This window comes from Megalopta genalis, chromosome 3 (assembly GCF_051020955.1).
Source record: "Megalopta genalis isolate 19385.01 chromosome 3, iyMegGena1_principal, whole genome shotgun sequence".
Taxonomy (NCBI): Eukaryota; Metazoa; Arthropoda; class Insecta; order Hymenoptera; family Halictidae; genus Megalopta; species Megalopta genalis.
The window spans coordinates 16,958,855-16,986,469 of record NC_135015.1 but is presented as its reverse complement, the minus strand read 5'-3'; the positions used below and the strand labels follow the sequence as shown (position 1 = coordinate 16,986,469).

The 27,615-nt window shown below is 46.8% G+C and overlaps 1 protein-coding gene across 4 annotated transcripts in view; it reads left to right on the top strand.

Annotated features, from left to right (window-relative positions):
- The window catches only part of InR-2 (insulin-like receptor-like), a 238,848-nt gene extending 211,460 nt beyond the window's left edge, over nt 1-27,388 (top strand). For 3 of the 4 annotated variants that reach the window (XM_076520213.1, XM_076520215.1, XM_076520214.1), the window contains 7 exons: nt 9,902-10,007; nt 15,128-16,498; nt 17,123-17,769; nt 18,362-18,897; nt 20,180-20,672; nt 20,746-20,990; nt 21,070-27,388. In XM_076520213.1, the coding sequence (XP_076376328.1) occupies nt 9,902-10,007; nt 15,128-16,498; nt 17,123-17,769; nt 18,362-18,897; nt 20,180-20,672; nt 20,746-20,990; nt 21,070-21,733 (4,062 nt within the window). In that variant the 3' untranslated portion in view covers nt 21,734-27,388. Of the gene's footprint in view, nt 1-9,901; nt 10,008-15,127; nt 16,499-17,122; nt 17,770-18,361; nt 18,898-20,118; nt 20,673-20,745; nt 20,991-21,069 lie in introns of those variants that run through there. The other variant, XM_076520216.1, reaches the window with a different exon arrangement.
- Nucleotides 27,389-27,615: the final 227 nt, after the last annotated feature.

The following is a 27,615-nucleotide window of genomic DNA, read 5'->3' as shown; positions in this document are numbered from 1 at the left end:
CTGTATATAGCTTTTTTTAGGATGATCTTCGAGTATTTTTATTTTGCATAAAGACCCCGCAGACCATCGATAACAGAACAATGAAATTTTGTTTAAATTTTTAGAAGAAACGAGTGACATTCGCGCTTAGTAAATCATGCATGAAGCCTTCATCACGGGCTCGATTCATTCTCGTCGTGCAACTGGGGTTTAAATTCTGTTAGGAAAGTTATGGAAACGTTTACACCTCTCTCGCAGAGAGCCGAAATAGCGGACGGCATTCATTTCGCTACGGTGTCGGTGTTTGTTTCTTTGAGTTCCAATTTGGAACGGGCGAATGGCAACCCGTGAAAACCGCGGGAAAATCTAATTAGAGATGCTTGACGCTATTTCTGTCGAAGATGTCGGAAGACGCCTTTATAATTATATTTCTGTTCAACACTATTTTTACCTAAGAGGTTGGAGGACATCTTTTAATAATTTCTATTCAACACTATCTTTACCGAAGGGGTTAATGGAACTGTTTCGATAATTTCTATTTAACATTATTTTTTTATCAAGGGGGTTGAAGGACATCTTTCGATAATTTCTATTTAACACTATTTTTTTATCAAGGAGGTTGAAGGACATCTTTCGATAATTTTTATTGAACCAAATTTTATTTCTACCGAAGGAGTTGAAGGACATATTTCAGTAATTTCTGATTAACACTATTTTTATATCGAAGAGTTTGAAGGATATCTTTTAATAATTTCTGTTTAACACTATTTTTATCGAAGAGGTTGAGGTCTTTTAATAATTTTTATTTTAAATTTAATTTTTATTAAAAGGACATCTTTTAATAATTCCTATTTAACACTATTTTTATCAAAGAGGTTGAAGGACGTCTTTTAACAATTTCTATTCAACACTATTTTTATCAAAGAGGTAAAAGGACATCTTTTAATAATTTCCATTCAACACTATTTTTACCACAAAGGATAAAGAACATCTTTCAATAATTTTTAACAGAAAAATGATCTTCTATCTTCTACGTTCTCTACGGAATCGTTCCTCGACTTCCGCTACAGTCGCCGACAAATGAATTCGTTAAATCGTAACACAGAATGTCGGTAAAAATGACGTTAAAAATGACTGCTCGGCCGGCTCGAAAGCCGCGTCGAGTGGCCGGTGACAGGCTGCGGACGCCTCCCCCTCGCGAACGGTCGTTAATTTGTAAAATGTAACGCGGCCCTCGACGCTCCCGGTCTCGTTATCGCCGGCGATATTCGCGACGCAGAGACCACGAACGCGACGCGTGGCGTCCACGTTCCGACCTCTTCAACTTGTCGCGGAGAATTGCGTCCACGATCGTCCCCTCTCTGTCGAGGGATCGGGATTTTTCCTTACTGGACGCGGATCGTCGTCCACTTTGACGCCCGCGATGGCACGCCGCATCGCAATCCTATCAACGATGACCGGCATTTAAATAATTCCTTCGAAATGAATTCTCGTTTCTGTAACTCGGTTCAGACGCCAAGATCCATTCAGCATTGTCCCCCGAAACATTAAGCACTATATTTAACCCTAGAACCACCCCTGGGATTGCCGGCGATTGCCACAATATTTTTCATTTGTCCGCAAAACGTGTAAATATATACTATAAAACGTTGAGGTTTTTACGAAGGAAGAAAAATATTTTTTCTTAGAAATTTGTGTCGAGTCTTTGGTTTTTTATATTTCGAAAATAATAAATGATATTTCAGTTATTCTCAGATCTTATTTTGTCTCGCCCCTATAATGTTACTTCTGCCGAAAAATGGAAGGGGTAGTTCTAGGGTTAAGGATAGATAATCCAATACTAAAATTTGTGTCGAGTCTTTGGCTTTTTATATTTCGAAAATAATAAATGATATTTCAGTTATTCTCAGATCTTATTTTGCCTCGCCCCCACAATGTTACTTCTGCCGAAACATGGAAGGGGTAGTTTTAGGGTTAAAGCTCCTTCAATACTAGATAATCCAATACTAAAGTTTGTGTCGAGTCTTTGGTTTTTTATATTTCGAAAATAATAAATGATATTTCAGTTATTCTCAGATCTTATTTTGCCTCGCCCCCACAATGTTACTTCTGCCGAAACATGGAAGGGGTAGTTCTAGGGTTAAAGATAGATAATCCAATACTAAAATTTGTGTCGAGTCTTTGGCTTTTTATATTTCGGAAATAATAAATGATATTTCAGTTATTCTCAGATCTTATTTTGCCTCGCCCCCACAATGTTACTTCTGCCGAAACATGGAAGGGGTAGTTCTAGGGTTAAAGCTCCTTCAATACTAGATAATCCAATACTAAAATTTGTGTCGAGTCATTGATTTTTTATATTTCGAAAATAATAAATAATATTTCAGTTATTCAGATTTTATTTTGCCCCAATGTTACCTCTGCCGAAAAATGGAAGGGGGTAGTTCTAGGGTTAAAGCTCCTTCTTCAATACTGGATAATTCAATACTAAACTAAATTTTGATCAGTTTTCAAAATTCATTTTTATAGTGCTATATTCGATCGCACTGAATTCATCGGCGACGTTTAAATAGCTTCGATTTTGTGAAAAATTTTGGGGTTGATTTTCAACGCTTAATTAATTCGTCAAGGGAACGCGGAGTCCTGTCGCACGGCGATTCAAACGCCGCGGTTCCGTCAACGTCGCCGAGAGGAATATTTAAAACTAAACAAATTAAGCCCGCAGGTTTCCATTTCCACTATAGTTTAATGATCTGTGTCGGGCCATGCCAGGGTGACGCGATCTCGAATTTTATTACGGTCCATTAAATGAACCGCGCGCAGTATGTTTACAAGAGGGCTACACAGAAGTAATTGCTGTAATAAAACTTGTCTTCTCTAGTCCTCTATGATGAAATAAGTTGTTTCGACTTCGTGTAACTTTTATGGGCTCCGGCGTGGCAGTTACGTGTTCATTGTACGGAAGATTATTATTGTAACACATAAGGCTATTCCCGCGGCGCGTAAGGCTATTATTGTAACTTAAGAAGTAGTATGATTCACACCGCATGCGAGGAAGTCGGTATACACCGCGTTCGAAAGTTATTTTAAATCCGGCCTACTAAGAGCCGAGCGGAGAAATAATTCGAGGTAAAATTTCGAAACACAATATCCGCCGAGTTTCTTCACAATTTTCACAGATTTCGCAATTCCGAAAAATCAAACGAGAATCGCGTCGAGACGAAGTTCGGTAATTTGTGTTTTTATCATCCAGCCCCGAAACACCGACTTCGAACACGAACGGCGCGACGACGAACGGCGTCGATCAATTTCGAACGCGTCTCCGTCGATTAATCGACGAGAAACGAATCCGGGGCGATGAGATTAAAATCCCGTCATGGTTCATTTTACAAAAGGCCAGACGATCCTCCGCCGATTACGGGACAGCTCGATCAGTTCGGGGATCGGAAAGATCGCGGAGGATCGTCCGGGACCGTTTTCGGGATCGCGATCAACCCCCTTATCCGATCCACGGAATCTCGCGTCGAGAAGCGTTTCCGGGCCAAGCAAAGGACGGCCTCGGCGAGTGCAGTGTAATGTAGCTCGCGACGGATCGGTTTCCAGGCAAAGAGATTCAAATCTTCGGAGAACGGAGACACGTTCCTCTCAACGATGATGGCAGACGATCGCGCGACCACGTTAATTTCGATTTCATCGCTCGGAGAGGAAAGTATCGGCCGATGGATCGACAAAATATGTACCGTGTTCGCGATTGGTCTTCGACAAATATACTTAATTACTATTCTTAACAGGCCATTCATATTTTTTATTGTGTCAATGAAGATATTAGTTTTATCTTTTTGTAATTAACTTTCCATTTCCATTTTATTTCCTCGTTTTCCATCTTTTATTCTCTGCTAATCTTTTTTTATTCATTTATTTCGTTAGTTAATACCTTTTTACTTTAAATTACTTCGTGATTTTTTTAACCTTTTATTTCCATTTTATTTCTTTATCTTTTTTTATCTTTTTCCATTTTCATTATTTTATTTATTTAGTTAGTTAGCTAGTTCGTTGGTTAGGTAGATAGTTAGTTAATTAGTTAGTTAGTTCGCTAGTTAGTTCGTTAGATAGATAGTTAGTTAATTAGTTAGTTAGTTCGTCAGTTCGTTAGATAGTTAATTAGTTAGTACTTAACTGGCATAGCCTTTTATGCATGCATACACAAAAGCTTTAAACATTTGTTATTCGTCTTGTGCACTAAATAGAGTGCAACATTGCAATACAAACAACGCATTATACGTTTCGCTATAATATCTACTTTTAATTTAACAAGTCGTACGCTTATTAGAATATCAAATTATACTCAATTATTAACGATACGTAAAGTTTCTCGACATTCGTTGGGAAATGCATAGATTCCTAAATAACAACAGTGACGATACTGACATATTTTGCATCCAATGTTGTTAGATTTAAAGCAAAACTTTATAAATTGTTTACTGATTCACCGATTCTCCGCTATTCATCGTAAATTACGCTTTCGTTATCGTAACCGTACAAATGGGTGTTTGTTGTACATACAAAAATAAATAAATAAATGAAAGGTAATCCGTGGAATGAGAAGATAAGCCCGCTGCAGTCGGGAGAAAGTGGGCTACGAGAATTTTTTCGTCGACTTTCTATCGCGAACGGAGAAACATTAGAAACGATCGGGCACTTTCGAGCGTCGGCGCCGATCTCGATTCCCGTCCGAAATTTTACGGATCGCTGGAAAGCAATTTTCTAGGGAATGAATGAACCCGGAATGCATGGCTAATTACTCGTTCCCTCCGCCAGCGGCACGTTTCGAGCGTCATGGACCGAACCAGCTTACGTCAGAGGCGAACGCGGCGTCGTATAGTCGCGACTAGGCGTCTGGAACGCGATCATGATTCGCCAAAAAATTAAGTACTCTCTATAGTCGAAAGACTAGCTTCTTTGAAACATTTCGTTTTAAAGAAGATCGTGCTGCTGCATGAAATTAAAGTTCGCGGATAGTCGCTGCTGAAATTCGTATGATATATTTTATGGGTCTAGCATAATCTAGCATAATCATTTTTTAAAAATCCTTCGCAAAGGTGAAATTCTAATCGCTATAATCAAAATAAAAATTGTCCTCGTCGATTGTATGAAGCGGAAGCTGGATAAGAATGTACTTCTCTATTCGACGACGTTAATACAGTGACGGTAATGCTATAGTAATTATACTAATTTACTATACTATTATAATTATATTATAATATATTATATTATAAATTATATTATAAAATTATATTATAATTATATTATAAATTTATACTATACTATTACTATTATATTATACTATTTATTACTATTATTTACTTATATTTATTATTACTATTATTTATACTATACTATTACTATTATACTATAGTAATTAGTATAATTACTATAGCATACTATTATTATTATAATAATTATACTAATTAAATAATTAAAACATAGCTAATCTTAAACATTAAGACACGGAGCAAGTCTTCGAATCGTATCTTCGTGTTCTAGAACGTGTGATTAAATCAAATATCTTAAACTTCAGTTTGAAAAATGTAACTTTGCGACGTCACATTTAATTACCGAGTTACCTGACGGAAAGTAATATTTCGGTTATCGATGTGTCAAAGGCTTCGCGGGAAGGAAAATTCGTTGCAAAAATTACCTCGTTGCAGACCACCGTGAGTCGTCGTGGTCTGGATCTCTGTCAAAGTTCGTCGATCGCGCCCAATTTCCACCGTCGCCGACGGATTCGAACGCGAACGACTCGATCACTGTTTCGATTACAGAAAAAAAAAAGGTCCCCAATCGGCGCATCGAACGATCCTTACGGCGATTTCGTTCGCTACGCCATTGGCTTCGGCCAGGCTCCTGAATTTTACAGCGACGGATTACAATAGCTTTGACTTTACAAAAGCTTTCCTGGAATGATTTCGCACACCGGCGGCGCTTCTTGGGGGTGGTCGACGAGCGTTGGTCGCGCGAGAGCCGATCGAGCCCGGTCCTTTCGATGGAAAAAAAAGCAAGTTTTATTGAAAATTTCGATTGCTCGCTAATTGAAACGCAACGGACACGTTCCATCCGCAGCGGCGCTGTTCTTTATTGATTTCAAACGCTGACACGCGGTCGCTGTTCCTCGCGGGATAAATCTATCCGTCAAATCCGATCTATCGAGCCCGCACCGTCGACGTATCGACGCCGCATCGACGTCGCAAATCATCTCTCGCCGGACGTTGCTACCTGTGCAAATTAAAATTCTTCTTGTCACCGTTTGTCAGCTTTCCGGTGCTCTACGCTATCGTTCTCTCGCTTCGATATTTTAACCAGCGCCGCTTTTCACGTCCTTTGCCTTTATATGTATTGTTAACCGATACGGTTGTCAAATTGGCGGCCCGAGTAATCCTACAAACGCAAAGCGATTTACTTAAGCCGGCGAAAACTACAATCTATCACAGAAACAAATGGTTTATGCTTTTTTTTTTATTTCTTTTTTTCAAAAAGAAATTTTTACTGTGGAAGAGAAGTTAGTAGAGGATATTTGCTCCGAAGTACGGAATTGTGATTTTCAGCTATTGAAAATGGCTGAAAAGTGCGAGATTGTAATATCTTCCTGTCTAAAATGGCTTAAAAGTATGAGATTGTAATTTCATTCCGTCTAAATCGCTCAAAAGTACGAGATTGTAATCTCTTCCCATCTAAAAATGGCTCAAAATTAGCAAAGTGTAATTTTCCTTTATTGACAATTGCTCAAAAGTAGGAGATCGTAATTTCTTCCAATCTAAAATGGCTCAAAAGTACCAAATTGTAACTTTTCTATATTGAAAATTGACTCAAAAGTACGAGATTGTAATTTTCACGAATTGTAAATGGCTCAATATTACGAATTACAATTTTCTTGAATTGAAAATGGCTCAAAACTACAAATTGCAATTTTCCTGAATTAAAAATGGCTCAAAATTACGAAATGCAATTTCCCTGAATTGAAAATGGCTCAAAACTACAAATTGCAACTTTTCTGAATTGAAAATGTCTCAAAATTACAAATTGTATTTTTCCTCCGTCAAAAAACGACTCAAAAGTACGTTCTTCGATTCGCGAGCCTCCAAAAAATGCACACAAAGCTCGATCTTCCGATATTTCGAGTTAATTCGACTTTTATATGTCCGAGCTCGTTGCTGCAACATTTAAAAAGAAATCCCACCATTTGGACCAGTTTTAAAGCCGTCATTGTGTTTTAGAACAAGCACGAATGCTATAGATAGGGAACATCGAACGACGAACCTCTTGGCAGAGAAAATTCCACGCCGATTTCAAACGTCTTTTCCAGTAGCTCGGGAAACGTCTCACCTTGTCTCACCGCGTCTCTTTTATCCGGCGCAAAAGAATGATCGCGGGAGCGGGTCGCGAGCGTGATCGATGGAACATGACCGGGTCAGAGGGTTAATTAGCGAGCCGCCGACGCGCTTGTGCCAGTAGATGGATGCTCGTGGCTTTTCAGCGTGAAGAAAATTAATTTCCGCGACGCGTAGAATCGCAGTCGGCGAGCGTGTTCGTTCGTCTCGCGGCTCCACGTTTCGCAATCTTGCGACACCAAGACGTATCCGGCGCGATTCTCGTTGGAAGAGTACACTTGCGCACAGCGAACCGAACACGCGGCCCACCCACGAGTCTCCCGACCGCGAAAAATAGGGCAGAAATCGTGCGCCCACCTGCTGGACCAACACAGTTCTTGCAGAGACGACGCTGCGACGAAACGGAGAAATGAATTTCCAGAAATATTTTTATTCGACAGCGTCGCCTTCGAAGCGAAGTAGCTCTCGTTAATTAAAGATCAATTAAATCGTCGAAGTTCCGAAAAGTTGCACGATTTTGATCAATATTGCCCACAGAGATTTTTTTAACGATTATTACATAGACTAAAAGAACCCAACTGTGAAAAATAATATCAACCCTGCAGCTTGTCCATGTATGATAATCTGCATCACGCGTTTCCCGGTCATTTTTTCTTTCCAGGGGGTTGTTAAAATTTACAGAAACAATTTAACCTATTTTCGATTATAATCATCACATTGGAGAATTTTTTTTAGACGTTTCGCTTGCAAAGAATGAAACGCCCGCCAAAAATCGAAAAACCGCAGATTTCTCGAGAACGAAAACCGTCGCCCTCGCCATTTTGAATTCTATCGAAGGATAGTCCCGAAAGCAGCGTTGTCAGGTTTTGTCAGATTTTTTCCAGGGTCGAAACAGTGCCTCAAAAATTGATAACCGAACCTTGAACGTTATTTCCATGACAAATGAAGTTGCGCTAGATTTGATCCACTTAACAATTACATTACGTATTGTCGAACGTACCTGCGTTCGATTAAGCAATAATATCATATAATATAGTATAATATAATATAATATAATATAATATAATGTAGTATAATATAATATAATATAATATAATATAATATAATATAATATAATATAATATAATATAATATAATATAATATAGTATAATATAATATAATATAATATAATATAATATAATATAATATAATATAATATAATATAATATAATATAGTATAATATAATATAATATAATATAATATAATATAATATAATATAATATAATATAATATAATATAGTATAATATAATATAATATAATATAATATAATATAATAATAACGAGAAATATGCAGCGGAGACTCCGTTATCCGAACTCCGCTTGTTTCTAAAATATCCCGTTATCCAAGCGTGCCATATTATTATCTAATCGTCGTATTATCTAGATACATTATCGCGCGGCAGCGGACTTGAATGAAATTTTTACATAACCGAATGTTTCGGTATCAGGATATTACGAAAATAAATCTTCAGATAAGAGAGTCTCCGCTGTATTGTGCGCCCGATATGTATGTACCGAACGTGTTCGAGATAGCTCGAAGATTGATCGGCCCATTTATTTGAAACTTTGCATATGCCTGCACGCGTGCTTGTAAATCGAGCCGGTAGCAACGGCTGGCCTGGGAATTTCGCGAGATTCTCGGCCAAAGTGAATTTCGCCGGAGTTTTCGGCGCCGTCCGTCGCTTCGAGGAAAGAGAAGCCGCCGAGCGGACGAACTTCGCCTAAGCGATTCGAGGCGAATCGCTCGCCTATTATCTCTCGAGGTCCGTTCGATTCCTCGAGCAGAGATTCTTCGGCGGACCACGGCGATTTCGGCTTAGTCGACCTTAGTCGATCTCGGCGTCGGAAGGCCCCGTTCCTCGAGGGTGGCCGCGGAACCACCCCCCGTCCCTCTCGCCGCGCTCGCTGTGCTTAATAGGGGTGGTCGCGCGGCAAATAATAGCGGCGACTCCGCCGATATTTTTCCGCGGCAAAACGCCGGCTTTCGACGCAATCTTCGCGCGCCACAATGCCGCGAAACCGGGGACGAAGGGAGACAGAGGGAGCGCCGTGTTTGCCGAGACTTTGCTCGGCTCGAGAATGCCGAGAGGAGCCAAGGAGAGCGGCGCGAACGCGCCGTGGATCGAAAGCCGCGGCGAGAGGAGACGTATCGCGCGAGCCCCTAGGTGTATATGGAAATAAAAGTTGGCCGAGCAAGGGAAATAGTGCGACGCCGGTAAAAATAAATAATGGAAGGCGCCAGACGTATCGATCCGAGGCCGGTTTCTATAGCCTCCGCCGCCGAAGAGAGAGAGAGAGAGTTAAGGAATTCTTTCGGGCCGTGCGTGGCTAACGAGGAGCCGAGCCCGCAGCCCCGAGTTTCTGCCAAAATACGCGACCCGCGTCGCGTCTCGTCTCTCCATCCCCCCCGATCCCCCCTCCGACAGATCCGCGAACGCGTCGAACGTTCCCGAGTTTAACGGCTCGATTTAACACCGTCGATTTTCTGTTCGCAGGGGAACAGTCCGAGGAACAGCTGCCCCGTCTGCGACAGACACTGCCCGACAAGATCGACCTCCAAGGACGAGACTCTCTGCTGGAACCAGCAACACTGCCAACGAGGTATAATATTTCGTAACGATCGAGAGATCCCCCGAAACCTCCGTTTAATTAACGCGAGCCCCTGGCAGAGACTTGTTTCGGTTGGCGGGAAAGTAATTTCGGTATTTCGGTGTGAAATGAAACTCTATTTTTTATGTGCAAGAAACGAACTTTGATCGGTCAAATATTTTCCATTTTTTTGGATGATCTTTTGTCATTTTTCTGGTAACTTAGTGATTCGCGAAATTTCTGCTCCTTGTCGGTAAAGAAAAACTCGAACATCGAAAGCGCGATTCGAGACTATCGGTTATTATTGTAATTTCTAATATTTAAAAAGTTTCGTGTACTTCGGAATAAATGATTAATTAACCCTTTGTACTCGAAGTTGCTTTAATTGTAAATCTATAATCATTTTTCCGACTTGCAGTATTTCCATTCTGCAGGACAAAGTGCATTTGATGCGTACGAAATCGAGTCTCGCGATTCGTACAACAGTTATACTTTTAATAATGTTTAAAATCTGAGCTTTAATGATATAAAAATGATCTTAGTAACCTGAACGTGTCGGCTACCAAAGCTGGGGACAAGAAAATTATAACCTCAACAAACGAATGACAATGCAATCATAACGCTATCTATTTGCACAAACCAAAATTACTTTCTTGCCAATCCAATATGTTCTTCCGCGAATCGGACGCGCCTCGAGTGCGAGAATCGGTATAAATCGCTCTCGGGGAACTCGGGTTTCTTATCCACGAAATCGCGAGCAACGAGACCACGCCCACCGGGTCGCTGTGAGAAAGAAAAACCGCTAGAAACGCGCCCACTCGAGGCACACTAGCCGAACAGAACGATGAAACGAGGTCCATCCGGGCGCTCTAACCGCGAGAACGACGAAGCGACACGGTCGGTGCAACGTGCGAGACTAAGGTGACGGAGCCACGCCCCTCGTGGCACTCTATCGGGTATAGAGGAGCCAGGCCACGCCCCGCGCGGGTACGCCGCCAAGTGGAAAGCTAGGCCACGCCTCCCGGCGGACTCTAGCGAACGGGCGCGCTTTGAAACCAGGTCCTTTATGCGCTTGGCACGGAGAGGAAACAGATATTAACGCGTGCTCTCGGTCAATTAGTAGAGCGCGACGCGATAAATGTCACGGGAAATATTTCCTGCGGAGGCTCGGAAGCGCGGCTGCTCTCGTTTAGAGTTCTCCGAGGTCCTCCGCCATTGGCTCGTCCTTTTCCTGGACTCCGGTGCTCGGCTAGCAAAATCCGCCGCGGCGTATCCGACGCGGATAAGGGGATCTCGGGTTTCGGAAGGCGGCCGCTGCGACGAGTTCAACGACTTTACGCGTACGCAAACGCACCGCGATCATCGATTACCCGTGAAACTCTCGAACGGGGCCGTCCGGGGAAGCTGTCTACGTTCGTACGTGAAATCTCGCCGGCGAACGGTTCGACGGGAGTCTACGGAGCGACGTTGCCGGACGTCGAGACGACGCGACGCGACGTCGCGAAGGAGATTCCCCTCGCCGACTGCTCGCCGTTTGCTCGCTGAAAAAAAAAAAGAAGAAGGGCGCTTTTCGCCCTGCGCCGTTCCTTCTCCTTCCGGAATTATTCTCGTTGTTCCTTGTTCGACGAGCTTTCCACGCCAGCTTTTGTGCGCACTGTTTTTACACAGCACGCAAAGTCCCGACAGACGGCGGCAAAAAATATCGAGGATGTCGTAAAATGGTCGCTCAGTTAATTCGCAGTTCCAGTGCAATTCTGATTGCAGAATTTTCGAGTTCCAGCGAGGTTGGACTTTCTATCGATACGAAAGGGTTCGATGTTACGCGGTCGGTTAGAGGTGAGACCAGTTCTCAACCCTTAATCGCTATCGTCGGTCTGCGAGACTGCTGGTGATTTCATTGTTCTTGCATGGCGATGGTATGATTGCGAGAAAAAAAATGTGGAAAAAAGAGAATATTTTCAATGCAGTTGCTTCTGTTCAATCGAATTGTCCAAATTGAACCCCTTCGTTATCGATGTGCGAAGAGAGGACAATTTATTCGAATGTTTGATTTTCACCATTTTCACGTAAATGATAACGAAATAAACATTAGCTGTCTGTGTGATTGCTGGTTATTTAATTATTCATGCTTGCTGATGGTATAATTGCCAAGAAAAATTGTAAAAAAGAAAGAATATTTTGCGATGCAGCTGCTTCTGTTCGATCGAATTGTTCAAGTTGAACCTCTTTGTTATCGATGTGCAAAGAAACGAACAATTTATTCGAATGTTTTACCACTTTCACGTAAATAATGACGAAATAAACATTAGCTGCCTGTGAGACTGCTGGTAGTTTAATTATGCAAGTTTTAGCAGGGTTAAATAGGTCTTATATGGATGAACAATCAATTGTAATAATGATAATAATAATAGTAATAATATAATAATAATAATAATAGTAATAGTAATAATAATAGTAATAGTAATAGTAATAGTAATAGTAATAGTAATAGTAATAGTAATAGTAATAGTAATAGTAATAGTAATAATAATAATAGTAATAATAATAATAATAATAATAGTAATAATAATATAATAATAATAACTTTATTTGTCGCTTTTTTTCTAAAAACGCTTTTTAAACGCTTTGTTTTTACGCTGGGAAAAAGCAATAACAATGTAGCAGTCGCACAAGGACGGCATAAAACTGAAAGAGATCTTCAACAAGAATAATAAGCACGGGAGGGAAGAAGAAATTATGCCATTTATGTTTTCGAACGGAAAGAACGAGTCCGCAATGGTTCTTCCGTGTTTCGATGTAAACATGCCAACTAGGTTAAGAATAGGATCGCGTTTGCGCGAGAGAAGAGACACGGGGGGTTCTCATTTACTGCGACGGATACATATCTCAGGATTTTATATGCTAAGTTATACGATTATCCGTTCGCCTCGTTTAAAATGAAGTGCGTCCGTCCCGTTTCGATTCGTCCGTAGAAAAAGAACAGGCGAAATTGTCGGTGTACGCCCATCCGTGGCCGCGACGCTCCTAAATTACGCTTATGCACTTTATACGTCGACCCTAATCGTCGGCGTATCGCTGTTCGAACGTCGATCAGTTTTCCATGCATCGCGAGTTCCTCTCCTCGGGTCCCGTTTCGAACGCTAAATCCCACCGGACGATCGCTTTTCCATCGTTCAGAAATCATTGAACCGATTATGGCGCACCAAGTTTCGCGTAAAACATGCGGGAGATTGATCAACGCGGGGCTACGCGGTTCATTTATAAAATGTTCCCCAAGATGACAGGGTAAGGTAATGTCTCCCTAATTGACGCTCAGATCGTGCAGAAAAATGGACAATTTGGGAAGAGGAGATACGATTATTCGAGCTCTGCGGCTCGTTCTTATAGTTGTTGACAATTCGTAATTATAAAAAGGAATCGCAAGGCTCGAACATTCGTATCTCCTCTTCTCAAATTGTCCATTCTTGAGGATAATCTGACGGTCGATTACTGTAGTTCGCCGGCGATCTAGAGCAATCGATCAAATCGGGAACACCTAGCAGCTCCGTTTCGTGATCGTGTCATCGTTCTACAGAACGGAATCGTCTTTTATGTACGCCTATCCGTGATCGCGATGCTCCTAAATTACGCTTATGCACTCTATACGTCGACCCTAATCGTCGGCGTATCGCTGTTCGAACGTCGATTAGTTTTCCGTGCATCGCGAGCTCCTCGGGTCCCGTTTCGAACGCTAAATCCCTAATTGACGCTCAGATTGTGCAGAAAAATAGACAATTTATTATTATTTGAGCCCTGCAGCTCGTTCTTATAGTTGTTGACAATTCGTAACTATGAAAGCGAACCGCAAGGCTCGAACATTCGTATCTCCTCTTCCCAAATTGTCCATTCTTGTGGACAATCTGAACGTCAATTAGAGAGACAATACTGTATTTGAATAGTTTAGAGATCGTAATGGCGTGTGTCACATTTTTCTCGTCGCGGAAAACACGGTGCGTTGATCTTTACTAACATACATGTATACCGTATTGTTTACCGATTAAATTTATTTTTAACAATTAATTGAGACGATGTGGTCGTCTCTTAATTAATTCAACTTAACGAAGGGATCGCGTGAATTTATGTTCCTCCATTCTGACTTCGCAGGATAGATTTGCGTTTTTCGTTCGAATTTTTATTACGCTGCGTTAGTTTTTCCATTTCGCTCGTAAGAAATGCTGGACACGCGAATAAATCGCTTTCATTCATTTTTTAAATTTTATCAAATGCAGCGTTGATTGAACAAAACTGCAACGGTTTAGAACTATACATACGTGACTGTTTATAATTCTCTGAAAAAATGTAAATTGGAATTCTCAAATGGAAATCGTGAAAGACAGAGAAAAAACGAATCGCGAGGCACGAATAATCGTATCTCCTCTTCCCAAATTGTCCATTCTTGTGGACGATCTGACGGTCAATTAGGGAGACATCACCGTAGTTCGCCGGCGATCTAGAGCAATCGATCCGATCGGAAACACCTAGGCAGCTCCGTTTCGCGATCGTGTCGTCGTTCTACGGTACGGAATCGTCTTTTATCGATCGCTCGCTGGGCGTCGCTGTGCTGGTTCATTACCGAGGGACCCTCGGTTCCCTGCCGCGGAAATTGCAGGCCGGGTGTTCTACGTCGCCGCGCGTCGTCCCCGCGGCGAACGTGACAGGACTTTTCGCTGACGGGAACGGCCCGCGACGAACACATTGTTTACCTGGAACCGGCGGCGGCGGTGGCCTGTGCGCGCGTGTGGCCCGCGAGATCGATGTTAACTGGATTTCTCCGGGTCGCCGTTGTTGGTTCCGTTGCTCTCGGGAGACGGCCGGTGTAATTTCGCGAAACGATATAGATCCGCGGCCTTGAGCTCTCCCGATCGTCGATGAAACCTCACAAGGTTCGAATCGCGATCCGAATCGTCCCGCGGGAGTTCCGCAAGGCCGTCCGGTGGCGAAAGCCTCTGCTCCGTGGGGCAGAGAAGCCACGCCTACTCCGACCCCGCGGAGCGGCGTGGCCACGCCCATTCTAGAGTTAGGCGGCCGAGGAGCGGCACGGATGAGAGCGAACGAAGAAGATGATACGATCGGGCTTGTCCCGGGCTTTTCAGTTTGCGACCCGAGCTGCGAGAACAACGCGTGCCACATGAACGGCACGTGCTGCGATCCGTCGTGCCTGGGCGGATGCGACGGGCCGACGTCCTACAACTGCACGGTGTGCAAGAACGTGATGACCTTGGAGCACGAGTGCAGGGAGCGATGCCCGGAGGGCACGCTCGAGTTCATGAACTACCGGTGCATCGAGGAGGACAGGTGTCTCACGATGGAGAAGCCGCGCGAGGCGTTCAACGTGAAGCAGCAACCGTACAAGCCGTTCAACGGTAGCTGCGTGCTGCAATGCCCGCCGGGCTACACGGAGGAGAAGCTCGCGGGGAAGAAGTCCTGCAAGAAGTGCGACGGCCCGTGCCAGAAGGAGTGCGAGGGCGCCATGGTGGAGAACATAGCGTCGGCCCAGAGGCTGCGCGGCTGCACGAGGATCAAGGGCAGCCTGGAGATCCAGATCCGCGGCGGCAAGAACATCGTGAAGGAGCTGGAGGACAATCTGAGCACGATCGAGGAGATCAACGGCAACCTGAAGATCGTGCGTAGCTTCTCGCTGATCTCGTTGAACTTCCTGAAGAAGCTGCGGCTGATCGGCGGCAACGACAGCAGCTCGAATCACTCGCTGCTCGTGATGGACAATCAGAATCTGCAGGAGCTGTGGGACTGGAGCTGGCACGAGAACATCCAGATCAGGTCGATGGGCAAGCTCGGCAAGGTGTCCTTTCACATGAATCCGAAATTGTGCCTGCACAAGATCGAGACGCTGCGCGAGAAGGCGGGACTGGCGCCGTTCACCAAGGACGAGGTGGCGCCGGACAGCAACGGCGACAAGGTCGCCTGCAACGTCACCGAGCTGAAGACCCAGGTGGGCAAGAAGTCGCCGTGGAGCGCGGTGATCGAGTGGGAGCCGTTCATCCACCACGACGCCAGGTCGTTGCTCAGCTACGTGGTCTACTTCATCGAGGCGCCGAACAAGAATATCACCATGTACGACGGCAGGGACGCGTGCGGCGGCGACGGCTGGAAGGTCGACGACGTGTTCATACCGAAGAACACGTCCAACCAGCTGGAGAGGTCCGTGCAGACACACTTTCTCTCGCAGCTCAAGCCGTACACCCAGTACGCCTACTACGTGAAGACCTACACCATCGCCACGGAGAGGTCCGGCGCCCAGACCAAGCTCACCTACTTCAGGACTCTGCCGGACGCGCCCACCGCGCCCAGGGACTTCAACATCTGGAGCACGACCAGCGACGAGCTCAAGATGAACTGGCTGCCGCCGCAGTACAAGAACGGCAACCTGACCTTCTACCGCATCTACGGCCGCTGGGAGCCCGACGACCAGAACTTCATCAACCAGAGGAACTATTGCCACGAACGTAAGTTCCATTGCTTCGCAGCGTCGCATGCTTCCGATTCGGCAGCGTTGCCGGGGAACTGATGGCGCGAGGGGCATCATTTCGCCGCGTTGCCGGGGAATTGATGGCGCGAGGGGCATCACTTCGCCGCGTCGTATGCCTCCGATTCGGCAGCGTTGCCGGGGAACTGATGGCGCGAGGGGCATCACTCCCCCCTTCCCTTGTCTCATGATCGTCGACAAACTGTGGCTTAATTAATGGAGGGGATACGCCAGCACTAGATCGTCACGTGACGACGCGTAGGTCAGCTTTTCGGCCAGAACGCATCCCCACCGTTTCGGCGCCCTCTTACAGAGACTCTCCGGTAGGAGTGGGGGTAAAAGGAACGCGTCGACGATCGCGGGGTAGGGCGCGGTGTCCGGGGAGCTTTACGCGCCATCAATTCCCTGGCAACACTGGGTACAAGTATCGCAGGCCGTTTCAGGAGTAGACGTTTCTTACTCGTCTCGTGGAGCTGCCACCGTCTGGAGCGCTTTACTTGGTCCCAGATAAAGGTCCGAGGACCTTTAGGTGACCTCACTCTTCGGGTGGGAGCTCGACGATGGCCGAGGGAATCTTGATGAACCGTTTGCGACCGTTTTACAGCGATGATGGCGACTGACAAGAAGCACAACTCGCTGGAGGAGGAACAGCTGCTGGCGAGACGGCTCGCGGAGGAGAAGATGGAGTCGATGGCGCCGGAGAAGTCCTGCAAGTGTCCGGACCGCGAGAACGATCAGTCGCAGCGCGAGAACGAGGCATCGAGCTCGATCGCGTTCGAGGACGCCCTGCAGAACCAGGTGTACGTGAAGCGGAAGATGAGGCGGAAACGCGAGATCGGGAACGCGTCCGGTTACGACAACGCGTCCGGCTACGACAACGCGTCGCCGACCGACACGGACAAGCAGAACGTCGACAATTCCACCGCCTTCGAGGTACAGATACCGAGCACGAATCTCTCGTTCGTGATGGACAAGCTGCGGCACTTCGCCCTCTACAACGTCGAGGTGCAGGCGTGCAGGGCTCAGGAGATGAACGACACCTACAAGAAGTGCTCCACGAAGAGCATGAGGACCTTCCGGACATTGGCGAAGGAGAGCGCCGACAACATTCCGCCGGACTCCATCAAGATCAGCATGTCCAGCGAGAACAACAGCCTCACCGTGGTCACGCTGCAGTGGGACGAACCGCCGGAGCCGAACGGGCTCATCGTCACCTACCAGATCGAGTACAAAAGGATCGACATCGAAAACGTGAGTGACAAAAAGGGGGTTGCTTTACAGGGTGTCCCAAAATTATCTTGCTTCCGGAGGCGACGGGCTCCCGGGGTCATTTGGAGCAACTTTTTCCTTAGCGAAAATGCGATCGGTGGCTTCGTTTAGGAGTTATTAACGGAAAACGCTGACCAATGAGAGGCGAGCTCGGCTGGCGCGGGGCGGCTGGCGCGAGGCGGCCCAGCCAACCGGCGGAACTGGGCTTCGGCCGCCCGTTGGCTCGACCGCCGCGCGCCAACTGATCTCGTCTCTGATTGGTCACTGTTTTTCGTTAATAACTCGCGAACGAAGCCGCGGATTGCATTTCCGCTGAGGAAAAAGTTATTCGAAATGACCTCAGGAACCCGGTCGATGCAAAAGAAACGACGACGAAGTTCAATCTTTGAAATTCAATCGTTCACGATTTCGGGCAAATTAAAAGCTCGGTTTTATCGGTTTTGTATTCCTTGCCTTTTGGAACTCGGAAACTCTTCGGTTTTTATTGGACTGCTGTTATCGTTATCCAGCATCGAACTGTAAATACAAAGAGTCGAGTGCAGCGCAGAATCGCAAGGTCGCCCGTCTGTTGCAGTACAAACCGATGGTGATCTGCATCACCCGGCAGAACTTCACGAAAGAAAGGAAATCGTACGTGCTGAGAGGCCTGCAGCCCGGCAACTACTCGATGAAGGTGCAAGCGACGAGCCTGGCGGGACTCGGCGAGCCCTCGCCGATTAAATACTTTTACATCAAGGAGCCGAACACCCTCGACATATTCTGGATGCTGTTCTGGCTGGTGTTGTGCACCATCATGCTGCTGTTCTCCGCGTCCCTCTATTACATCCACAGGAAGAAGTTGACGAGGAACGCGGCCAGCTCGACCCTGATCGCGACGGTGAACCCGCAGTACATCAGCATGCCGTACGTCTTGGACGAGTGGGAGGTGCCCAGGGAGAAGATCGAGATGCTCAAGTCGTTGGGGAACGGCTACTTCGGCATGGTCTACGAGGGGATTGCCAAGGACATCGTCAAGGGGAAACCGGTGGTGCGCTGCGCCGTTAAAACCGTCAACAAGGACGCCACCGATCGGGAGCGGATCGAGTTCCTCAACGAGGCGTCCGTTATGAAGTAAGCGCTAGTAATTAACGCTTCGTCCGTCAGGGCCGACACGCCGGTACGCGGCTGAAATTGCTATTCCCATCGAACGATGCGTTAGAAAGTTTTCAACTGTAAGGTATAAACTTTCAAAAATTATGAAGTCGTCGACGGTAGATAATGTTAATAATAATATATAATATTTATATTAATCTATCTATCTATCTATCTATATATATAGATAGATAGATAGATATTATATATTATCTATATTATATAACTATTATATATTATTATTTAATTATTATTATTATATTATTATTATATTATATTATTTTTAATTATTTAACTATTATATATTATATAATATTTATATATTATATATATATATATAGATAGATAGATAGATAGATATTATATATTATTATTAACATTATCTACCGTCGACGACTTCATAATTTTTGAAGGTTTATACCTTATAGTTGTGAAAACTTATATAACTCATATTATATAATATATATATATTATAATATATATAATATAATATAATAATATAATATAATATAATAATATAATATAATATAGATAATAGTTAACTTTTGATTTGATTTCTTGTTATATAAGTTAGATCAGTCCATTCGTATGCAATAAAATTCGAGATGTCGAGGATCACTTACAATCACTGACTAAAACATCGTCGCTAGATGATTCGTTTACATTTGATTCGATATTTTATTATGCTGGCTGTACGAGGCCATTTATACATAAAAAGAATCGGAACGACAGGCGACGACTAAAACAGTAAGACCAAGATCAAAACTAACGTAAAACTGTAACGTGAGACTGATGATACCAATGATTAGACTGCGGATTTTTGTGGAACATAAAAATTGTCCGCACGAATTCTGCATGAAGAAATAGAAATTAAACAGCAAGTTCTTTCCTTCATTAACGATGCTAACAAATTAAGAACAATACATTCACATTTTTGAATTCTTCTAATCGTTCGATCATTTTTAATAGCAACTTGTCATAAATGCAAACTCAATCTTGTCATGAATGCATAAAATCCGCAGCCTACCGACGACTAATCACGACCTAAAATTAAAGCCAGAGCTAAACTTAAAACTGATTTGGATGAAATTGATCAGACAAGTCTAAGACAAAACGAACGTAAACTATAAGGTAAAAGACGTTGAGTTGGATCGCAGGTATCGACTGTCTTTCAAATTGTTGAAAATTATTGTTGCAAAGAGCTCCGGCCAGCGCTGGCAGCGGTCCACAGTTCAGTAAAACCGTTGCTCAAACTCGACAGGGGTTTCGACGCCCACCACGTGGTGAAGCTGCTGGGCGTGGTGACGAGCGGCCAGCCGACGCTGGTGATCATGGAGTTGATGGCGAACGGCGACTTGAAGAAGTACCTGCGGAGCCACAGGCCGGACAGCTGCGACGAGTCGAACCCGCCGCCGAAGCTGGAGAGGATCCTGCAGATGGCGATCGAGATCGCCGACGGCATGGCGTACCTGGCCACGAAGAAGTTCGTGCACAGAGACCTGGCAGCTCGGAACTGCATGCTGGCGGAGGACCTGACCGTCAAGGTCGGCGACTTCGGCATGACGAGGGACATCTACGAGAGGGACTACTACCGGAAGGGTAGCAAAGGCCTGCTGCCGGTCAGATGGATGGCGCCGGAGAGCCTGAAGGACGGGCTGTTCAGCAGCTTCTCGGACGTGTGGAGCTACGGGGTGGTGCTGTGGGAGATGGTGACCTTCGCGTCGCAGCCCTACCAGGGCTTGTCGAACGACCAGGTGCGCGTCGCATCGATCGGAAGATCTTCGATCTTCTCGCCGGACGCCTTTCTCACCGATCTTTCTTCTTCAGGTTCTGCGGTACGTGATCGACGGGGGCGTGATGGAGCGGCCGGAGAACTGTCCGCAACTGCTCTACGATCTGATGAAGAAGACCTGGAAGCACAAATCGGCCAAGAGGCCCACGTTCATGGACATCGTCGGCACGCTGTTGGACCACACCGACAGGACCAGCTTCCAGCAAGTTAGTTTCTACCACAGCGTCGAGGGCATCGAGGCTCGCAACCAGAACAAGACGAATTCCTCGCAGTCCAACGAGTAAGTGGCCCGAAAGCAGCGTCCTCTAGATTCTCTTTCTTCGACGATCTTGTTCTGACCGACGCGGTCGCGTTTACAGGCACCTGGAGCTGTTCACCCTCGAGGACCCGCGCGAAGAGGAGGCGGAGGGCGAGGAGGACTCGCCGCTCCGGCAGGACTTCGGCGACTTCGGGAACTTCAAGCCGGGCGTCATCAAGAACAGCTTCAGCCCCGGCTACAGGCTCGACTCGTACGGCGAGAACTCGAAGGCGACGATCAACTGCCACACCATGAACTCGTCGAACGTCCCGCTGAAGGCCGGCTTCGACGACTTCGACGGCGTCTCCGGGGACTCGATCGCCTCCGGCAAGGACACCTTGAACCTGCCGTTCGTCGAGGACAGCTTGAAGTCCTCGGTGAAGAGCTCGCCGTTCATGAACGCGAGGAGCGCGTCCCGCAGCAATCTGAGCCAGCTGTCGATCGGCAACAAGTCGGCCAGCCCGAGGAATTCCAGCAAGAAGAGCTACGTGGGCAGCCCGAACTCCTCGAAGCTGGCGAACCCGGATTACGAGAACGGCAGCCCGGAGGTCCTCTTGGCGGCGGAGAAGCGGGAAATGGTGCCGTTGAGGGTCGACTTCCCCTCCATCGAGGCCGTCGACGTGGACGGCCCCGGGGTCGAGACTAAGGAGCCGGTCAGCCCGGCCGAGTACGCGAACAAACCGGACACCCTGAACAACGGGTACATCGGCAGCACGACCACGTAGTCTTAACGCGCTCGCGGCGGCGAGCTCGTCGCGGCTCGCGCTCCGAGGATCGAGGACCGATGCCCGAAGACCGTTCCAGACCGCCGAACGGCGGAAGAACAAGAGGTCGCCGGTGTTCAGGGATCATCGCGGAGGGCAGTGTCTGCGAGACGAAAGTGCGTTTCGGACTCTAGCCGTTTCACCGAAACGGTCGCGTGCTTTCCCGAACGATGATTCGATCGGCGATGCGGCGGCGTCGCGTCGCCGATCCGCCGCGAGATCCGTCGCCGATCTCGCTCCAGCCCAGCGGGCACGCGGCACCGATGCCCGTGCCGGATCCGAAATAGATCTTCGACTTCGTTGCGTCAATTGCTAGCGCGTGAGATCCTCACGGAATGCCGTTCGTTCATGTTACCTGCCCGCGGATAGCGATTTAGAGCGGAAAGTAGGTGCGTGTACAGGCGGAGAAGAGCGGATTGAACGAACGGAGTTCGCGTCCGATTCTGGAGCAAGGTCGTCCGCCGTCATTCCGTGACGATTTGATCGGTAGATGGTTGATTAGTCGAATCTCCGGGATGGTTAACCGGTTCCGACTTAACCTTGATCGAGGCTCGCACGACGACGGTTCCCGTTCGACAACGGGAACACCGTCCTCTGATCGAACGATAGATTCTCTTTTACCCACCTGGGCAGCCGTCGAGGTCCGTACGAAGCGACCGGGTTTTGGATCTCTCTGGGGAGCTTCGCTCGCGGTTACCCAGGTTCAGCAGACACTGCCTTTTTAACCAGACTCGCGGTATACAGACGGAGAGTTCCCCGACCAATCGGATAGGACTATGGATCCGCGGGGCCAGCGGCGTTGCTGGCCCCGCCGGCTTAATCGACAGGGTCTCGCCGCGTCGAAGATTTGTACGCCGGTAATTCGGCTGCGTCGCACGCGCGCCGACGCTGGCCGATCCTCTCGTTGAAACGGCGTTCGCGTGCCAACGTCGCTCAAGTTCGGCACGGCCGGTTCTTGACGCGGAGTTTCAAGCGCGGACAGACGAAGGCTGACTTTCCTTCTCGTTGCGGAACTTCTCGAGGCAGATAAGAGTCCGCAACCGGACAATTTCGCGCTTGCACCCGCGCTGGTCCCGGCGCTTGGCCGCCACGTTTCGAAGGTTTCGCGGCGACCGCGAGAGGATCGGCCGGTCCAGGAGCCGTGCCCACGGAAAGCATGTTCCGTTGTATCGATAATAATTGACAGCCTCGGCGAACCGAGGTGGCAATTAGGCGTGCAGAAGCGCGCGCCTCGGGGCTACGATTTTATATTTTCCAAGAATCATCTCGCCTAGCTGCCACCACGCACGAGCCTCCAGGCTTCTTCGCGAGTACTATTATTGCGGCTAGATTAAATCAATCGTCGATCGTAGACGGAGACGTTACGCGCGCGACCGCCTGTAAGCCCCGTTCGGGCAGTTCGTTCGCGGTAGAAAGTGCGGAGAGCGTCGGCGGATATCTCCTCGACTAATTGTGCGTCTCGCGAAGCACGAGACCAGGCTTCTGTGTTCGATCTAACGGCGTCGTGCTCTCCCCGTCGATTAAAATCGAGCCGGACCCTTTCGCTCCCGAGACCAGCTTCGTGTTGATCGCTCGAATCTTCGATCCGATTGCTCCGACGCGCGTTCGATCGCGTGGCTCGAACGTGTCTCCAAGCCGCGATCAACTCGAGAGAGAGAGAGAGAGAGAGATCCGGTTATTTCCTCTGTAAAATACTTCTCCTAGTTTTCACGTCCGAACTTTTGTATACTTGATTTGGACGAGGTTCGCCGAGCCACCGCGGTCCGGAGAAGCGACGATCCGCTTGCACAGCTTCTCTCACCCGATATCATCGGACACATTCAACGGAGTCAATCAGATCTGGATCGAGCCTTGAATTACCTCTGTAGCTCGAACGAAAGGGTCAACGCGATTTATCGACTGCCAGGCGAAAAGAACGAAGAGTCGGTCGCGCCGTCTCCGCCTCGATTCCGCTCGGCGGTCGCGAGCAGCCTCGTGTCCCGGGCCGCGTCCCCGGAAAGTTCTTCACACATGTTCGATCGTGCAATAGAGGGTGTATTGCGGATAAATTGGTGCTAAAACGCGGACCAGCCGGACACCGGGGACACGAGGCTGTCTCCTCCCGGAGAGCGGGAAAAGCGAAAATAATTCTGAAGCGTCCGGAAGCACGGTGGTGTTGTCACGCTTCCGAGTAGAGAGAACGTAGACTGGTTGTTTCTAGCACGACGGTAGCGATCGTCGAGGATCGATCGAGCAACAAAACGGATCCGGACGCCCGGTTCGTGCGGCGTTACCGCGACGCTACGGGGGCGTCCGGGCGCACAGTCGCGTCGAGAGCTAGCGTCGGGCACACACGCGAGAGGAGAGAACACGATGCCACGAGCACCAGCAGCACCAGCAACATGCGGCAAGCAGCTGAGTCTAGACGTAAAGAGCCTCTAACACAAAGACTGATTAGCTAAACCCATTTTATTAACGCCCGTATTTGCTGAGTAAGTTTAACGTTATCGAATCGAAATGGTAGAAGTTCCACATTTACATATGTATACATGTATGCACGCGCGTACCCGCATGCATATGTGCGTATATATATATACATATATATGTACATACGTACATACATACATACATACATACATACATACATACATACATACATACATGCAGTAATGTCTCTCTAATTGACGCTCGGATTGTCTACGAAAGTGGACGATTTTGGAAGAGAAGATACGATTGTTCGAGTCTTGTGGCTCGTTTTTTATAGCTATCGATTGTCAACGACTATAAAGACGAGTTGCGAGGCTCGAGCAATCGCGTCTCCTCTTCCCAAACTGTTCATTTTTGTGCATAACCTGAGCGTCAGTATGGGAGACATTACTGTACATACATACAGTAATGTCTCCTTTACTGACGCTCAGATTCTCCACCAAAATGGATAATTTGGGAAGAGAAGATACGATTAAAATTGTGGACAACTTATAACTATAAAAATAATAATCGTATCTCCTCCTCCCAAATTGTCCATTTTTGTGCGCATTCTGGCCGTCAATTAGAGAGACATTACTGTGCATACACACGTACAGTAATGTCTCTCTTATTGACGCTTAGATTGCGCAGAAAAATAGACAATTTGGGAATAGAAGATACGATTAATTCGAGTGTTGCACCTGGTTTTACAGTTACGAATGATCAACAACTATAAAAACGAGCCGCAAGGCTCGAATAATCTCGTATCTCCTCTTCCCAAATTGTCGAATTTCGTGCACAGTCCCAGCGTCAATTAGAGAGACATTACTGTACACACATTCTCTCATCTTCTCTCTCTCCGTGAAGGCCATTCTCTCCTTCCTCACCTCCGTCTATTCTGTTTTTCGCGGCCATCTTTTCTACGTGGACCGCGCGCACCGTTTCTTTCGCTGTCGCTTTCTCGCGCGTAAGCTCGCACACCGTTCTAAAAAAAAAAATCGATTGCGACCCTCGTACGCGTTCACCGCCAACGCGATTCCTCGCCGATCATTGCAACAGCTGCAACGATTTTCATCGCGAACCATCGCATCGCTCTCGACAACTTCTCGCGGCTCCCGCGGGACAGATTTTTAATGCAGTATTCGAACGACGTTTTTTCATGCATTCTCATCTCACTCCAGGTTAAATGAAGCCTCTCCCGCGCTCTCGAATCGACTTGATTTCTCCGCGTTGAGCCTCGCGTACGAGGGTCGAGAAGACAACGAAGTAATTCTCACTCGTCGACGAATCGACATTCTCACCTACCCCCTCTTTTTCCGCCCAGGAACCGCCCCTTTCCGCCGACGAATTCGCGAGCGAGTCCTATGAAAAAAATACTCTCGACCATGGATAAAAACGATCGCGCACGAAACTCGTCTTTCTTCTTCTTCTTCTTCGTGCTCGAACGTGTCGTGTTCCTCGGATTTCATAGAGTCGTCGCAGTCTGCGGGGCAACAGGTGGCAGGAAATTTCGAGGCTTGTTCCCTTCAAGAAAATGCTGGAGCGAGAGGGAGAACGAGAGAGAGAGAGAGAGAGAGGGAGAGAGAGGAAGCTTAATAACTTTAAAAGCAGGCTAAAACCGCAAGTTTTTAGCTTGCACCCTTTAGCTCGGCTTCGGCACCCTCCGCGCTTCCCCCCACCTGTTGCCGAACACCTAATTGCGATTCACTCGGTTCATTTCGATGTTCCCGCTGCGTAGATTCGCCGGTCCGAGGCGCAGGGAGCGAGGAGCTTCGAGGCTTCTTCTTCCCCGACTTCCATGACCGACGCGACCCAGAGAGACAATACCGCTTTCGTTGCGCTAGAATCTCCGAGCTTCTCCGCGCAGCTTCGCGAGCCATCGCGACAGGGACGGCGATCGCGCGGCGAACCTAACGATCGAACTATTTTATCTTCTCCATTTTCTAACGCTTCACACATTACACTACGATAGGTGGTAGCGAACCGAGAATCGTACAAACGCGAGCTCGCCATTCGACGAAACCGAGACTGCGGCCGCGCGCTCGTTTCCCGCTGTTGAGCCGTCGATAGAGAACGATTTAATCGATTTAAACGACTTGATCTATAGTAGAATGCTGTAGTAGAATTTTCGTTGTACGCCACGTGTCCACGTCGCGACAATTTCGAGCCGTAATCTCGAAGCTTCTGCAAAATTTTGCTCGAAACTCGCCATTTTTTCTCAAGACTTCTTTTGCAACTGTAACGATTAATAACGATTAGTCGAATTTTTATAGCTCTTCATTTAGCTTCTTATAGCTCTCACAGTGTGTCAGAACATTGTTAAATTTCATCGTAATACGATTTCGTTTATAATTGCAACGACCGAAGCGTCGTCGAATTTCAACGCGATTTCGATTACAGTAACGTCTCCCTAATTGGCGCCGAAATTGTGCAGAAAAATGGACAATTTATAGAAGAGGAGATACGATTATTCGAGCCTCGCGACTCGTTTTCATAGTTGTCGACAATTCGTGACTGTAAAAATGAACCGCGAGCCTCGAACAATCGTGTCTCCTCTTCCTAAATTGTCCAATTTTTGTGGACAATCTAAGCGTCAATTAGAGAGACATGTACAGCTACGACGATCGAGACTAGCAGACTTATATCCTCTCATTCCCTCGCAGATACTATCGATTCTCGAGTTCGAGCGAAGCTCATTTTAGCCGGCAGAGCCTCGACGGATCGCCGAAATCTCGGTCGAACTCGTTTCGTTCGATTTTTCTCACGTTTTAAAAGTGAGACCTGAAAACCTCGCACGACTTCGGTCGACGAACGGGTTAGACGAGCGCGACGGCCCTCGCCATGAGCATACACGACGAAGGGAGCTCCGTAGAGGGGTGGATTCGCGTGGGCGTTCTCTAATAGGTCCTCGGGAGACCGTGTCCGCGGTGCAAAAGTCATCGAAGAATTTTCGAACGGGCGACGAAGGCGCGGATGTTTAAGTCGGGGACGCTCTGCAATGACGCTCGCGTTGTTTCCGGTGCAGGATATCAATCTCTGGCCATGTGACCTTCCATCGGAAGGATCGGAGTCGTTCTCCGTGTCCTTTACGATCGAGACACCTTCGATTTAAAATTCTCATCTCCCCGGTTTTTCAATGAAAAAGTCGAACATTCCTGCTTTCGCGTGATCGCTCTCTCTCTCTCTCTCTCTCTCTCTCTCTCTCTCTCTCTCTCTCTCAGCGAAGATCGGAGTTTAGAATCACAGTGGCGTAAGTGACATTTTTGGATATGTTCACTCGTGTCTTGAAATGTAATCTATACATGCCAAATAGTGAAATAAATGATAAAGTAAATTATAAATCAACGCAGCTCTAAATCATCTTAACAATAAATAGCCTTAAAGTTACCTTAACGATA